At 41.7% G+C, this 14,531-nt stretch overlaps 1 protein-coding gene across 3 annotated transcripts in view; it reads left to right on the top strand.

Annotated features, from left to right (window-relative positions):
- Positions 1 to 2,728: 2,728 nt before the first annotated feature.
- The window catches only part of NARS2 (asparaginyl-tRNA synthetase 2, mitochondrial), a 132,624-nt gene continuing 120,821 nt past the window's right edge, over positions 2,729 to 14,531 (top strand). Inside the window, exons 1-4 of one of the 3 annotated variants that reach the window (XM_085299244.1) lie at positions 2,730 to 2,817; positions 3,325 to 3,443; positions 4,163 to 4,303; positions 7,647 to 7,727. In XM_085299244.1, the coding sequence (XP_085155370.1) occupies positions 2,760 to 2,817; positions 3,325 to 3,443; positions 4,163 to 4,303; positions 7,647 to 7,727 (399 nt within the window). In that variant the 5' untranslated portion in view covers positions 2,730 to 2,759. Of the gene's footprint in view, positions 2,818 to 3,322; positions 3,444 to 4,162; positions 4,304 to 7,646; positions 7,728 to 14,531 lie in introns of all 3 variants that reach the window. The other 2 variants (XM_085299245.1, XM_085299246.1) reach the window with 2 other exon arrangements.

The raw sequence follows: 14,531 nt of genomic DNA, 5'->3' as shown, positions 1-14,531 counted from the left end.
CGGCGGGCGGCGTCACGGTGCAGGTGCGCGGCGCCGGCGGCTTCGCCGTAGCTGCCCCGGGGCAAGGGGCCTTCTGGCGGGGCACGAGGGAGCTGGCCCGGGACGGGTGCTGCTCCTCTCCTGTGCTGGCACAGGTGTTCTCGCATTAAACCGGACCCGGGAGCCGATCGAGCTTAAAACCGAGCTTACGATGGCCGGGTTTAGTGAGCGGAATGGGCGGCCTGCGCCGAGTCAGAGCTGCCGCCGCGCACCGCTTCTGAGGGGTTGTGGAGCGGCCGAGATGCTGCTGCCGCAGCCTCTGCCGCTCCGGTACGAGGGTGAACAGGGTGCTGGAGCGTCTCCCCTGTGAGGAGAGGCCGTGAGAGCTCGGCCTGTTTAGCCTGGAGAAGAGAAGACAGAGGGGATCTTACCACTGTCTACRAATACCCGAAGGGAGGTGTCAAGGGGACAGGGCCTGACTTGCTTTCAGTGGTGACAAGTGGCAGGACAAGAGGTGACAGGCACAGACTGAACCACAGGAAGTTCCACCTGAATATGAGGAAGATCTTCCCTGTGAGAGTGACGGAGCACTGGACCAGGTTGCCTAGAGAGGTTGTGGAGTCTCCTTCTGTGGAGATCTTCAAGGCCCGCCTGGATGCAACCCTGTCTGCTATGCTGTAGGTGACCCTGCTTGAGCAGGGTGGGATTGGACTAGATGATCTCCAGAGGCCCCTTCCAACCTCAACCATTCTGTGATACCTGCCTGTGGATGTGCCCTTGTTGCCTGGCGTAGGATGCAAGGCTCATCTCATTACTTAACCCTGAAACAGACTGATGARGTGGGAGGAAGCTCTTGAGAATATYTTGTTGTTCAAGGCCCTTGTGCATTTCAGCAAGGAGCCCTAATGAGGAATAACAGTAAGAAAAAACAGCTGTTAAACCTTAAGCATTAGACATCAAGTAAAATATATATGATGTGCTCTGAGGATTTAACCAGCTCTGGAATACAGAGAATATRCGCTATGGCTGCAGACATGTTACTGTGCCAAGTACCTTTTAAACACCTGCTTTAGCCATCTTAAGATGCTCAGATGATCAGACTTTAGTTTTTATAGACTCTTGTCTTGCTTTTGGCATTAGCTACTGCTTCTGGTGGGGTGCCCTGCAGAGGGCATTCAGATAAATGTATTCTGAAAAAGAGACTGAAGTKGTGGTAAATGGTATATTTAGTTTTATGGCGTTATAATCTTGCCTCGTTATTGTATGCAGTCCTTTCCACCCCCACCCTCTGCTCCAATTCAGTAGACATACACTGTTCAGAAGAGAGCTGATAARGTTCTCTGTAAATACGTGAGATAAGTTTAAAATACATTCGGTGCATCTTAGCTAGGAAGTAAGATCTAGATTTGACTGTCTCTAATACTCATGGGAGCCTGCATAAGGCCTTACTGGTGTTAGTAGTCATGTTGTAATTTTAAAAATGAGTTTTACTTTTGGTGCTGTTTATCTTGGAGTTTCTTCAGTCTAGACAATAGAATTAAGCTGCTTAGTTTTGGGTGGGGGGAGGTTCTTGKTTTTTTTTTTCTGGTCTAAAATTCCTAAAGCACTTGCTCAGTTTGAAGTTATTGAAACTACCTGGACACTTAAAGTTAAGCAAAAGACAAAGCTGTTTGGAAAAATGAGGCCTATTTGGTTGTTCAGTCAGCACTATGTTCTGTTATTCTGTGCAATATTTTCATAAGATGAATTGGAAGCACCCCAGTGGGTAAGGGCAGCTTTGCCTTAACTCTAGTGCCTTAAGGAATAGCTAAGGGAATTATATTTTGGATGCTATTGCTTCTGCTTAGTGTCTGAGTATTGACTGTAAATCTTTGAAAGGAAAATTTTCTTTCACACTGGCAAACTCAAAAGTAGTTGCCCTGATAGGTACATAGCCAATTCTACTGTTTTGCTGGAATAGAGAGCTGCTGTGTGGTATATTTTGTTCAGACTGGATAACACTGCGCTTTTTTTTAAGGGGGAACATGTGTGTGCTTAGGAGAGTTGGTAACATTTCAAATAATGACCTGTTAAATTGTGATTTTTCAAATTTCAATTACAAAATGATTTTGAGGTATAAAGAGACACATCCAAAACTGCCAGAACATTCATTTTGGTTTTGCATTAATATTTGATTGTCACCTGAATCTATTGGCAGTGGCATCATTGTTGTAACGGCCCTATGACTTAGGGCACATAAACACTTAAATTTCAGCTGTGATCTTCCTACAGCTGATTCTGTATACATCAAAAAAAAGAAAGATACTAAAGTCAAAATAGTCTTAACTGTGTTATCTTAATGAACAGTGCATTCGTGGTCTCATTACAATAACACATGTTTTGACGGGACATCACAAATAAGGATACACACGTTGCTAGAATGCTTCTCATCTTCAAAATACTTGGCCAATTTCAGTAGCCCCAGCTCCTGAGATGCCAGTAGATGATAGTGATCCCTGCTGTACTGATGAGGAAAGTTGGTGCTTCTGTCTGARGTTTTGCTCCTGTTTCCTTTGAAATCAGTAGCAAAACTGACACTGATTTTTGTTGCCCTTAAAGGAATATTTCCTTTGACTTCAGTATGCTGAAATAACTCTGAAGTGACATGTCCAGCTTGGCTGGAAGAGGAACGTAGCTACACTGAATTAATGCCAAGCAGTAACAAATTTCTCTTTTCCTTTACCTCTAGGGCTGGGTCCGCTCTGTCCGATCCCAGAAGGAGGTTTTGTTCCTGCATATAAATGATGGGAGTTCTCTGGAAAACCTCCAGGTGGTTGCTGATCCCAGCCTGGAAACTAGGTATGTCAGTTTGAGATACTTGGAGAAATGTCTGTTTTGATCAGTGTTCGGAGGGGTCTGCTYAGGCCTTGTCTTTGCTAGTGACTCTCCAGATTGATAGAAGAATACCCAGCAGCTGCAGCCTGACCACAGGGAAGGCACAGTTCCAGTTTGGGGCCTCTAGATTTGTTTTTAGGGTGGAAAGTGTCTGACCACTCTGTCTCGACTTAACTGAAGACTTCTTTCTCATCTTTCTGGTCGCTGGGATTAGCATGACCTCATTTTCTTAATAGCTGTACCTGTGTGGGCGTTCTGGACTACTTTGTCCTAAGCTCTTCTGTAGCTCTGTGAATCTGTTCATGTTGCTACCTATACATAACTTTTCATTTCATCAGTTGTAAAAGAGGTGCTGTAGCCGTAGGGCTTAATCTCAAGTAGACCAGCAAAATTAACAGGAATCTCTCTTCTGAACGTAGTTGACTTTGTGTCAGTGCCTGGTTAGTAGTTGTTGTTCTTGGTTTCTTAGAGACCTGACTTTTGGAAGCGCAGTGGAAGTGCAAGGGAAACTGGTCAAAAGTCCTCATAGGATGCAAAACATGGAGCTGAAAGCTGAAACGATTCGTGTGGTGGGACCTTGTGATACTTGGGTATGTCACTGCAGCAGGCAGTCCAGCTGGTAGGATCGCTTTGGGAAGTGAATTTCAAAAGTCCAAGTATCTTATAGAGCATGCTACAAACAGTATTTTCTTTAAGTCTGAATGCTCCCATGTGCTTTGATCCCTCACTGATATAGAGAGGGGCTAGTGTGTCAAAGGAGAAACAAATAGATGGGACCACCGTGAAAATTCTCCTCTGGAGCAGAGCTGTTTCTGCATGGAAACTGGTGCAAATACTGGCAGCGGAATGTGCCTTTGTCCCACCTTGAACAACTTACCTGTGCCAGCTGGTTTTCATGCTGTAAGTCTGGCCTGGAAACAAATGGGGAAAGCAGAGAGACTGGCTAAATGCTTCAGACTGTGCAGGCAGAAAAACTGTATCTGCCACGTGCATCAATATGTGCATTTGGACCCAGCTCATTATTCCAGTAGTAAGATGGGCAGCTGTCTTCAAGGAGGCTCAACATTGAAAAGGTAGAGCATTTTCAGAGTGTGACTACCTTTTCTTGTGTTTATAGYTCTTACTCTGGCCTCCAAAGTTATACAATCCACAAAATAACTAGAAAAGATAGGCAAAAGTAATTATTTTTTTTCTCTGCTCTGTAATACAGATTGAATTTTAGTAGGCAGAGATGGTATTTYGTGGAGAGCAGTAAAATTATGTTAACTTTATGTTCTCATCCTTTATTTTTTTCTTCTCTTGTTTTTAGGCATTCCCTCTGAAAATGAAGGAGAGGCACCCTCTGGAGTATGTCCGACAGTTCCCTCACCTGCGGTGCAGGACCAACACGCTCGGCTCCCTCTTAAGAGTCCGCAGCGAAGCCACTGCAGCAATCCACTCATTCTTCAAGGTAGTCCCTTCTGTAATGAGTCTTGTGTGTCAAACACTCCCCCAGGTTAGGCTTTGCAGTAACATGCTAAGAGGAATGGAGCACTGTGTGTTGCCTACAGGATATGGATTTGGCACACAGTGGTTTTCTTTTCGGGTCTGGGCCTGATTGAGGCCTTGGCCAGACTGTTGCTTATGATCAAGTTAGCACATCTGTGCTCTTGTTAGTGTGTCACCACCCATTTCCTGTTCGTTATTTTATCCCTTTTGCTAAGCTGCAGTATAATCGTCATGCGTGTGAGTATGTGTGGTCTGTGGAACGCAACATAATATGGGGTCATTTAACCCGTCTTCAGCGGTGACATTACAGTCCTTGGACAGAAGCCTCCTCCTACGTGGAAAAATATGTGACGCTGAATGGCTACAGACAAGCTGACTCAGAGCTTCATGTTATTCCTTTCAGTTCTTACCTTTCTATTACTTCATTACAAGTCTGTCTCCTGTTTTGATGCATCTTAAACTGATATTGGGAGGCATCTATATTTCATGGATGTGTCAACACTCTTGAGTGGTGAGCACTGGCATAGGCTGTGTACAAGCAGTGGCAGCAGGGATAATGAATTAACTGATTCCAGATGCCGTGTACAGAACATCAGATTGTTTGTGGGAGCAGATAAAGAAAGGTTGCSAGTCCTGTAGCACACTTGAGCCCTTTCTTTTAGAACTGTTCACTGAAATAAACTTGTCTGTGAGTTTGGTGTGAGTAGAACATACCATTGTAATCGCAAATTTCATRTGCAGTAATTATTTCATTTGCTGACCTGAAAAAAATATCAGAATTCTTGGGATTGAATTTCTGGTCCTGAATTTGCTTGCAGTAGCAGAGAAGCCTTGCTATTTTTTTGAAAGAAGGTTTTTAAGAGGCTCAATAGAGATAATATGTCAGGTAAAGCTGCTGTTGGTGTCGGCTTTGTGGCAGCACTTTAGACAATCCAGCTCTGGGAATCAGTTTGTGCTCGTGTCTTGCCACTAGATGGCATTACCTACAACAGTTTGTGATTTCAAGCCGGGGCAAGGAAGCCAGTTGAGGTACAAAAGAGCACGTTATTCTGGCAAAGACTTTTAGTTCTCCAAAGCAACTCTAGCTCAAACGCTGACATATCTTCCTGATTAAAATGTTCCAGGGCTCGCTAGTATTAGAAAAAATTATAACTTATTGTTAACTTCAGCAGCAGGTATAATAAAGTTAAGACTTAATATTTGCAAATGCTTATGTCACAGCTCTCATAACCACAAACATGCTCCTGATTCTAGTTTCATTTCTGTTGAAAGGGAAGTAGTCTTTTTAAAACACCACCTGCATCTTCCCGAAAATGCTGCAATCTCAGGCTTGGCATTGTCAGAACACACAATAACTAGAAAGTAYAACCACACTGTTTTCACTGTGCAAAACTGAAAAAACCTTAGTAGTGAAAGAGGATAAATGGGWTTTTTAAACATACCCGGAAAAGTCATCCAAACTCTCTGTAACCTAAAAAAAAAAAAAAATTYAGTCTAATCATTTCCAGCCAGCAGTGAACGACTAATGACGAATAGCTTTGCTTCAGATGTTGAAGGCTAAAATGTCATTTTTAAGTCTTTTCCTGAGTATGGTGGTCCCTGTGGAACAGGAACATTGTTCTGCAGCACAGTGAGATGGTTGTGGTGTGAATGGCAATCTCTACTTTGTAGGTTAACTAATTTACAGGTTTATCATGGCCACTAATGTGACTTAAAGCATTTCAGGAGCCTTAATAAGGGAAAACTATACAAGAGTTTTTTATGGGAACCACAATTTTGGACACCAGTGTTCGGACCCCTGCAGTTCACGTTCCTTTCCAGCGCATGCAAAGGGTCTTTTGTGTGGAAATGTACTTCTCTGCTCATGCAGTCATTGCAATTAGCTGTGATTTGGGCAATAGTCCACTGTGATCTGGTGAGAGGATGGGAGGCTGTGCCACTAGCTGGGCTCTGGAGTGAGCAYAGGATTATGGAACAGACTTGCATTTTGGATTTGTAGGCTAAAACTACCCTCCTGAGGCAAAGCAAGCAGTTTTGGCTCAAAGCCACCTTTCTGTGTTTTCAACYGGATCTTTATGAGGAGCTCCTGCCAGCCACTCAGCAAACCAGGCTCTTTACACCTATAGCCAAGATAGCCTGGAGCTGACTGTAGGGACTTTGCTCCCTCTTGGCCGTGCTAGGTTGCTTCCACAAAATGCACTGCGTGTCCTTGTGTAAGCTCTTTGGTCTAACTTAGCTTTAGTTTGATTCTCAGAATAAGCTSTAAATCCTGCTGCTGTCTCCTTAGCCTTTTAACTAGCTGGTGCTAAGCACTAGGGCCTGTGGTGTGGTAGATTTCTGCTACTGCAGTGAAAGCTGTGAAACTTTAGCTTTTAAAGGCAACTTCCATTTTTATCTTTTTTTTTTATTAATGGTTTGTGTAAGTAGACAATAGAATATCCTGCATCATTGCCTGTATCGTGGTAATGCTGGGACTGCCTGATTTTAAAGGGTCTCTCTTTGTGCTAGGCATTAGAGCAATGCAGAGCAAAACAGTTCCTTCTACTGACAGTTGAAATTTGGTAGTGCTGTTTGGCTGTGGTTCCTTAGCATCCACAGATACGATCTCTGCACTCCACCAGAAAGATGTTGTCAGTGCAGACTAGTCTAGGAAGGAGATGGTTAGAAAAGTTCTGCTCCCAGTTTTGCCTCCAGCTTGCTGTGTGTGATTTGTTCAAGGTCTATTTGATGCGCCCTTCCGTAGAAAATAGTCACATAGCTGGAGTTCTTATACCTTCTCTCAAAATCAGYTTCACTGACATTTACACCGTGATTGGGTGGTTTTAATGGCTCTCTCTCATGCAGTATATGATTTCTGGTATCTAACACACCTGAACATTTCTTTTAGTGAAGAGCACTGAAAGGTTGTCCTSTGTCCAAACTCTGACTTTCAAAAGCTGGTAGAAACTGAAGAATTGAGGCTGTAGGGTTCAAATTTGGTAGAAACCCACCATTGGAGCAGATGAAAAGAAAGGGGAACAGTGTGGAGACACTGGGATATGGGGAAAAAAAAGTAGCAATGGCATAAATCTCTTAGGAAACATGGGGAAAAAGCGAAAGTAGTACACTTGGATTTGTAAATCATGCTAATATTTAGCTAGTCTGATGTCTTTGCCTATGTAAGGCAGAAGTTGCCTAAGAGGTTACATATGTTATCCTGATTGGGGGCTAATAGCTGTGTTATGATGTGTAATTGCTGATGTCACTCTTCAAGCTCACASTTGGTAATTTTAACTAGTTAACTTTTAGTGTCCTGTCTGTTCCAGGAAAATGGCTACATGCATATTCATACCCCCATAATTACATCAAATGACTGTGAAGGTGCTGGGGAACTCTTTCAAATTGAGGTAAGTTGGGTTGGGTAGGGTTTGTTTTGGTTTTTGCTTGCAGAGCAGTTCTGGAGTCATTGAAGGTTAAAGGAAGCATTTGTCTTTATAAAGACTTTCCTTTATGTAGTTCAGTGATTGTTTTTTAATATAGTACTTCTTTGTCTAAACTAATAACTGAGACAGAGCTAAAGAGATACATTACCTTTTTGGTGTTGTTTTGTGTGTTAATCATCACTTTTTGTACTGATGAGGGTTTTCTGTCCCTGATGCTGTGGAAAAGTTTACAAAGAATAACAGAGGAACATGGAACATCTTAATATAACAGAAAGAACTGATCATAAGAGCCCAAGAGATGGGATGRGACATTAGGGATTGTCTGCTATGCACAAATACTTCCTAGTATTGACATGGAGAATATAATTTACCTAGTTTCTCCTTTCTCCTCCTTTGAACCATGAGATAACTCATTAGAAGAAAATCAGCAATTCTTTTAAAACTGCTTTTCACCAGTGTATATATTCTTCCCTAAAAGCTACTCTTATTGTATTTAGGAATTCTTCCCACTAATATTGCCAGCTCTCCTTCCGCCAACCTACTGCCACAATCTGTCAGTTATTACTAGCACAAAGCTTTAACATCTCTGGTAGAAACCTTCTGTGTAACTTGAGTACAGCTATAACYGTTGAGATCTTCCCCACACATTTCTGATGATTCCTAACCCGTGCATCCGTGAGTCATGAGAAATTCCATTTGCCGTTTATACTTAAACATTTGAAATGTACTCTTCTGCCTCAAATGGTTACATCTATTGCCACTTATGCTCATTGGCTCCAGCCTTGCTGGTGAATCATCTAGAAGTGCAAGAAAAATTGCTGAAGCAGCAGTTATTTGCCATGGGTCACATCTTCCACTGCCTGCACAGCCTCATGACAGAAAACCTCCATGTACCGGTTCTTCAGGATCTCAAGGTCTAACTTGTGCTCCCAGTAAATCCTTTCCAGACCAGTCCAGAACAGGACATGTGGCTCAGCTTTTTGCTTGTTAGGACAATAGAGTTGATTAGCTAAACTAAATCGTTCCTGCTGAATTGAGATCTCTTAAYGCTACCAAAGGTTCACTCCAGGCTGTTGCATGCAAATTAAGATGTGAAAACAAGTGACACTTAATGATGAAAACATTATACAGTTTGCAGCTGTACAGTATATTACGTCTTTGGTACAGATTGTATCCACTTGAAAGCTGTAAAGGATGTAGGACTACAGCGTAGGTGGCTTGTAGTAACAGAAGCACTGATGCAAATGTTGATTGAGGTGGTAAAAGTGCGAGGCTGAAACTTCTATAAGCTGGATCTTAACTAAGTGCGTGGTTTAGGGCAATCTCTTAATCTTGCTCCAGTGTGATTGCTTATGTGTGAAATGATGCCTGTTGTGGGGAAGCATGGTGACAGCTGTGCTTGAAAGGTGCAGAGTAAGTGTCGAGTCATAGCTCATTAGATGGTCTATGCTGCAAAGAAAGGACTTCAGAAATGTATTTGCTGTTGGGAAGTGGGAAATTCTCTGATACCCTGTTTCCTTTTGGAGCAGCAGTCATCATCTGGCCTAATTTAGTGGGGACTTGATTTTGTTTCTTCAAACCTCTGCTCAGAATTGGTCTTGACTAACAGAGCCACCACCACTTTCTATCCTGCCACTGTTCCATTCACTCCACTGGAACAGTGTGACTGTTTCTTGGAAGTGGAAATCTGCAGGAAATTAAGCCTTCCTTGGGCCACAGACATGCTGCTCTCAGGTAAAAATCASAGTAACAGTGTTCTTGCTGTAGTCACATCAAAACCTGTATATGATTCTAATCAAATGAAACATCAAYACATTTCCAAACTTCTCCATTACATCACTCTTAAACCAGCCCTAAATTCATTACTTTCACAGAGCAAGGAGAATGTGAATTACTGTTCTTATATTTGAGYAGTAGCCAAGTGTTATCGTGATAGGAAAGTGACCTGCAAAGTAGATTGTTTAATTTTAAAAATACGTGAATCCTGGGTTTATAGTTTCAAAACTAATCCTCCAGTTGTGACCAGAACATAAATTATTGTCRTCTTGCTCCTGAACTTCTGATATCTGCTACATGATGTATCTATATCTGTAGCTTGARGTGTATGAAGCTGATAATCTCACCAGTTTAGCTTTCCTGCTGCTGGTGGAAAAAGTTGAAAACTTTGGATCAATAGTCTTTATGGCCCTAATAGAGGCTGTATTTAGCTCCACTATCAACTCATGTCTTTTAATAGCTGGCTAGCAATTTTAACCCTTTAATGTCTAGTTGTTGTTCAGACCTGTGCATTCTTTAGATATGCTGTAAAATGAAGGGAAGAGGAATCTTTTACATGAGACGTGAAGAGATAGGAAAATAGTATTTTAAATTAAAAGGGAAAGGCCTTCTAATGGCACATGGTCCTTTTTTCCTAGACCTCTTAATCCAGTAGGATTTGTATTTGTTTATATGTCCAGCTTCCTCATTATCTTTGTTTGGTTTTGTGAGTACTGATTAGTCTGTGCATAGTTTGGTTGGGATTTTCTCATACTAGGACTTGGGACAGGAATGGGGGGGAATCCCTTTTCMCTCTCCTAGGCAAATCAGTTAGGAAAATATTTTAAAATTAAATAACCTAACAATAAATCAAGCTAAAAAGAGAGTAGTAAGCTGAGGAGAGGGAAGGAGGGGAAAAATACCAACTTGCAGGTTTGTGCACATCAGACTRTAACTTTTGGTGGAACCACAGGCAGGAGGTCCTCTTGCATGCAATGTGTTCTTTAAAATGAGCTCACTGAAAACACCAAAAAAGCTTTGAACATTCAAAGCTGGATTTTAGTAGACTGCAAAGTAGGACAAGGTAACTCTTGAACTGGAGAGAATTCAGATTCAGGGTGAGATGGCTCCTTACATTTTAATTTAATCTGAGAATAATTCCTCTGCCTCAGSTCTTTGAGCTCCTCAGGGCAGATCCTTTCCTCAAAGTTTTTTCACATGGTGACTTTGGCTTTTTGCAGCAATCTTACGCAGKCCCTTTCTGGGGACTCCTCATAGGGAATTCTCCTCTCTCTCACATTTGTAGTTTGGCTGCATGTCTGCTGCCTACTGTTTTCAGTATCCTCCTGCTCGGTCTGTTGTGTTGAAGGCTCCCTGCTTTCTGGCTCTCTTGCTCCACCTTCTCTTCTTTGTATCCTTGCAAGTTTCCATACTGGACTGTCCTCAGTGGCTGTGAAGAAGGCRCAGTCTCCTTTACTCTCCCAGAGCGTCTTCCTGACCCAGTGCACATCAGCCAGTGCAAAGCCCAAGGCAACCACCTTCACTACCATGCAGTTGTAGCCTTTCAACAAAACTCAATATGCAGCAAGTGAGAAAGCACAACAGCTGTATCAGCATTCACAGCTCTTTAAAACAGATCTCACATGTGTTTTATATTGCCTTTATTGCCATGCAGGTATTGTTCTTTTCTAATATATATCTGGAGATGGTGGTATGTGTGGTTTTTTGTTGTTTGTTTTGCCATATGCTCACAGAAATGAATGTGAAAGTTTCTAGGTCCATGACGAATGCAGGGCCATGGTTTAACACAATAGTATTAGTGCCTGTCCAGTGTTTCCCCTTTAGAGATGCGCTATGGTCTGGAAGCAGCCAGTGGCTAGGATACCAGGACTTCAGAAAGCTTTTCGGCAGAGATGGGAATAGGCTGGGACTTGGCTGAGGGGAGGCTTGCTCTCTCTGTTTCTTAACTCCCACTTTCTGTTTGTTTCTACCTGCTGTATCCCTGTCCCTAGTTCTGTTCCATATTTATAAGATGTTTCTCTCCACAGAACCAGCTGCAATTGCCCAGTATCCCACTGAACATTTTCAYTGCCCAATATTGTCCAGCTTTCCAGAATTAGGACTGGAATTGCAAGGAGGTCTTTTTGGAAGTGAAGTTTTGTATCGTTTGTCTAAAATGAAAAACTAAGTCGTGTTTTAGTATAGGACATCACAGAGGGCGGATCTATATTAAAGTTCTGGTACGGTGAAGCTTCAGCAGCATAATGTCACAGGCCTGTATTAGCATTTGAGCAGTGATTTTCAAGTCTTCTCTGATCTCTTCATGCATTTGGCTTGCATGGAGTGAAAGGCAAAATCAAACAGTTTACACTTCCCTGAAGCTAATTGCCCAAAGCAAAAAGTTAATACAAGACTAACATCAAAGGGAATAATTTTAAGTGAAATCATTAGACATTTGAGGAGAAGGAGAATGAAACAGGTACTAAATCCAGTTATTCTTGTATTTAGAACGAGAATAAAAAGCCTTTGATGTTGACTTTCAATCCTGGCATGCTCAGCATGTGTTTACTCTTAAGATGCTAAGATGATGTTTTGGAAAGATTCCTCCTCTGCCCCCTGTAACTCAGGCAGTTTTACGCTAGACAGTGCAGGGAACTTGAAAGCAAACAAAATATTTCCCCTTACCCTGTATCAAGTAGATATTTTTGGATTTGCAAGTGGAAGAACAGTCCAAGTGAAATAAAAACACCACAATGTTGTTACTACATTTGCTCGTCCAGGATGTGAAAAACAATCTCACTCTATGTCAGCAGCAGAGGTATAGCATTATTTGCTGCTTTTAATTTGGCTTCTATCATTTAGTACACATGGTTGCATATAATAAAGAAGCAGGCTTGATCCAAAGGGTTAAACATGAATCTGCATCACAGATGCCTGAGAATGTTGGCTTGTTTCTGTGTTCGGATGTGTGAAATGGAGGAGGAACCACCTCTAGTGAGTTTGTCAGTATTTCCATATGTGAAATAGGTAGTTGCTAATTACAGGATACTGCCTTGCTGAAGTGGTCCCTCCTGCTCCTGAAGGAAGAGAGAGCCATTTCATCTTCCCTGCGTGGCAGGTGGATTAATTTTSCTGCTCACAACATTCCTTCATCAAGCTTTGTGTCAAGTAGGCAGCTGAGGAGGAAGTGATCAGGATGGTGATAAGGGGATAAAGTTTTGTCTGAATTTTGCTACATTTACGCTGCACCTTCCGTTAGGACCAGCCTGTCAGCTCCTTGCAATGCACAGTTGCAGCTCAGGATCTRAGCGGTCTCTGTCAAACTGGTTGCAGGTTTTGAAGAGTCCAGTTATGCTTTAGTCTTCCAGTCATCCTGCAGTCATTGCTGTTGTCTCTATTTTCTCTTTGCCTCATTGAGATTACATCTGATTTGGAGAATGAAAAATTACATAAAGTCGTATAAATAAACCAAACTCCAGCTCCTGAAGACAGCTGTATCCTGTTTGTGGATGCGGGGGGAAGTTTTGAGATTTCGTGGCCGATTTTTTTTTCTGTTYTTTTCCTGCTTCCAGTCCGTCTCTTTCTTCTTGTTTAATTGTTGCATCCTACAGGATTAGGTGGGATTTTTCACTTGAGGAAATAGGAGTGTAGCTGAACTGAACCTCCAATAGGAGAAACCAAGTGTAGAGTGATAGCTCTTCTCTTTAGAGTTTTGGCCATGGCCCTCTGCTGTGGTATGGGGATGTTTGCATGTTTGTTCATATCCTTATTGTTCTTGGTTTTATTTGTACTCTGGTTTTATTTGAAGAAAACAGTAGGAACCTGATTCTGCATCCTTTTTTTTTCTTTTAAACCTGCAAAACTGATGAAAGAAAGGAAGCAGTCCTAGGGTTGCAGCCATGGATTGTCACAGTTCCATTGATCTCCATGGAGCAAGGCAGGCTCACTCTTTTCTTCASTGTGCTGTTGGGAAGAGATAAACTGTCTCACGATCTGTTTTATCTTTGTGATGAGCAGCAGAGCTTTTTTAAAAACAAAAGCAGCACTTTCCTACTCATTGAGAAAATTGGCAGTCCCAACCTCCCCAGGACAAAGCAGGCTGAGGACCAGGCTGGCTAGAGGCAGTGGAGTAGTTAGCAGAGCTAGCAACGCTTAGGGTAACTCCTGGACGCTGTTTTTTTTTAAAATGGCTATTTCAAACTTATCTCAGAAGGAAGTGGCTGTAGATTGACCAAATTTCAAAATAGCTTTTAAGCTTTTTTCTTTCTCCTGAAACTTTGGCCCTTCCAAAGCTTAGGGATAACATTGAAATGCTGAAACAATATCTCATTTGTTTTTGCTTTTAAAAATGCTGAAGTGCAGTCCATTCAGATGACTCTTAATTGTGGAAGTGTTTTAGCTCTTGGTTTATGTCTCTACATTAAAAAACAATTAATTAAAAATTATAACACTGCTTTAATAGRATTTTCAGACCATTTTTTATCATCTAATACTGAGCTTCTGAAGTTTTCCAATATGTGTAGTATTTTTATGCTTAAAATATCTAGTGACCTGAAAAATATGCAAAAACTGAAAGGAAACATCATTTGTTTTTCAGTGCCTATAGTGTAAGCTGTGATGTTTCCAACTCTGTATTGTCTCAGTTCTGTTTTTTAAAAAATGAATAACAATGAAGTCCTGAGAGGATATTCCATTTCTTTTTTTTTTTTTTCTTATTTCTGTTGGTCTTTATGCAATGGAAACAAATTTGCCCATGAAAGGAAAATAACACTGTTTTAAAAAGTCTTTATTAGAAGCTAGTGCACTTGACATGTGGAAAATACTCCTCCGCTTTCTCATCAGACCTGAAATTGAATTTTGAAGGCAATGCTGCGTGAAGCTTTGAACTTCCGAATAATAGAAATTCTTTACTCCCTCCCCCATCCTCCTTGATCTTTGTAGGAAAGAGTCAAAAATCACTACTTATATTTGGAGACTGGGTTGATACGCTGTCGTCTTTCCTTTGCATGTTGC

Source organism: Rhea americana, unplaced genomic scaffold (genome assembly GCF_003343005.1).
Source record: "Rhea americana isolate MKP2758 unplaced genomic scaffold, rheAme1 scaffold_148, whole genome shotgun sequence".
Lineage (NCBI taxonomy): Eukaryota > Metazoa > Chordata > Aves > Rheiformes > Rheidae > Rhea > Rhea americana.
This window is presented reverse-complemented; position numbering and strand designations above follow the sequence as displayed.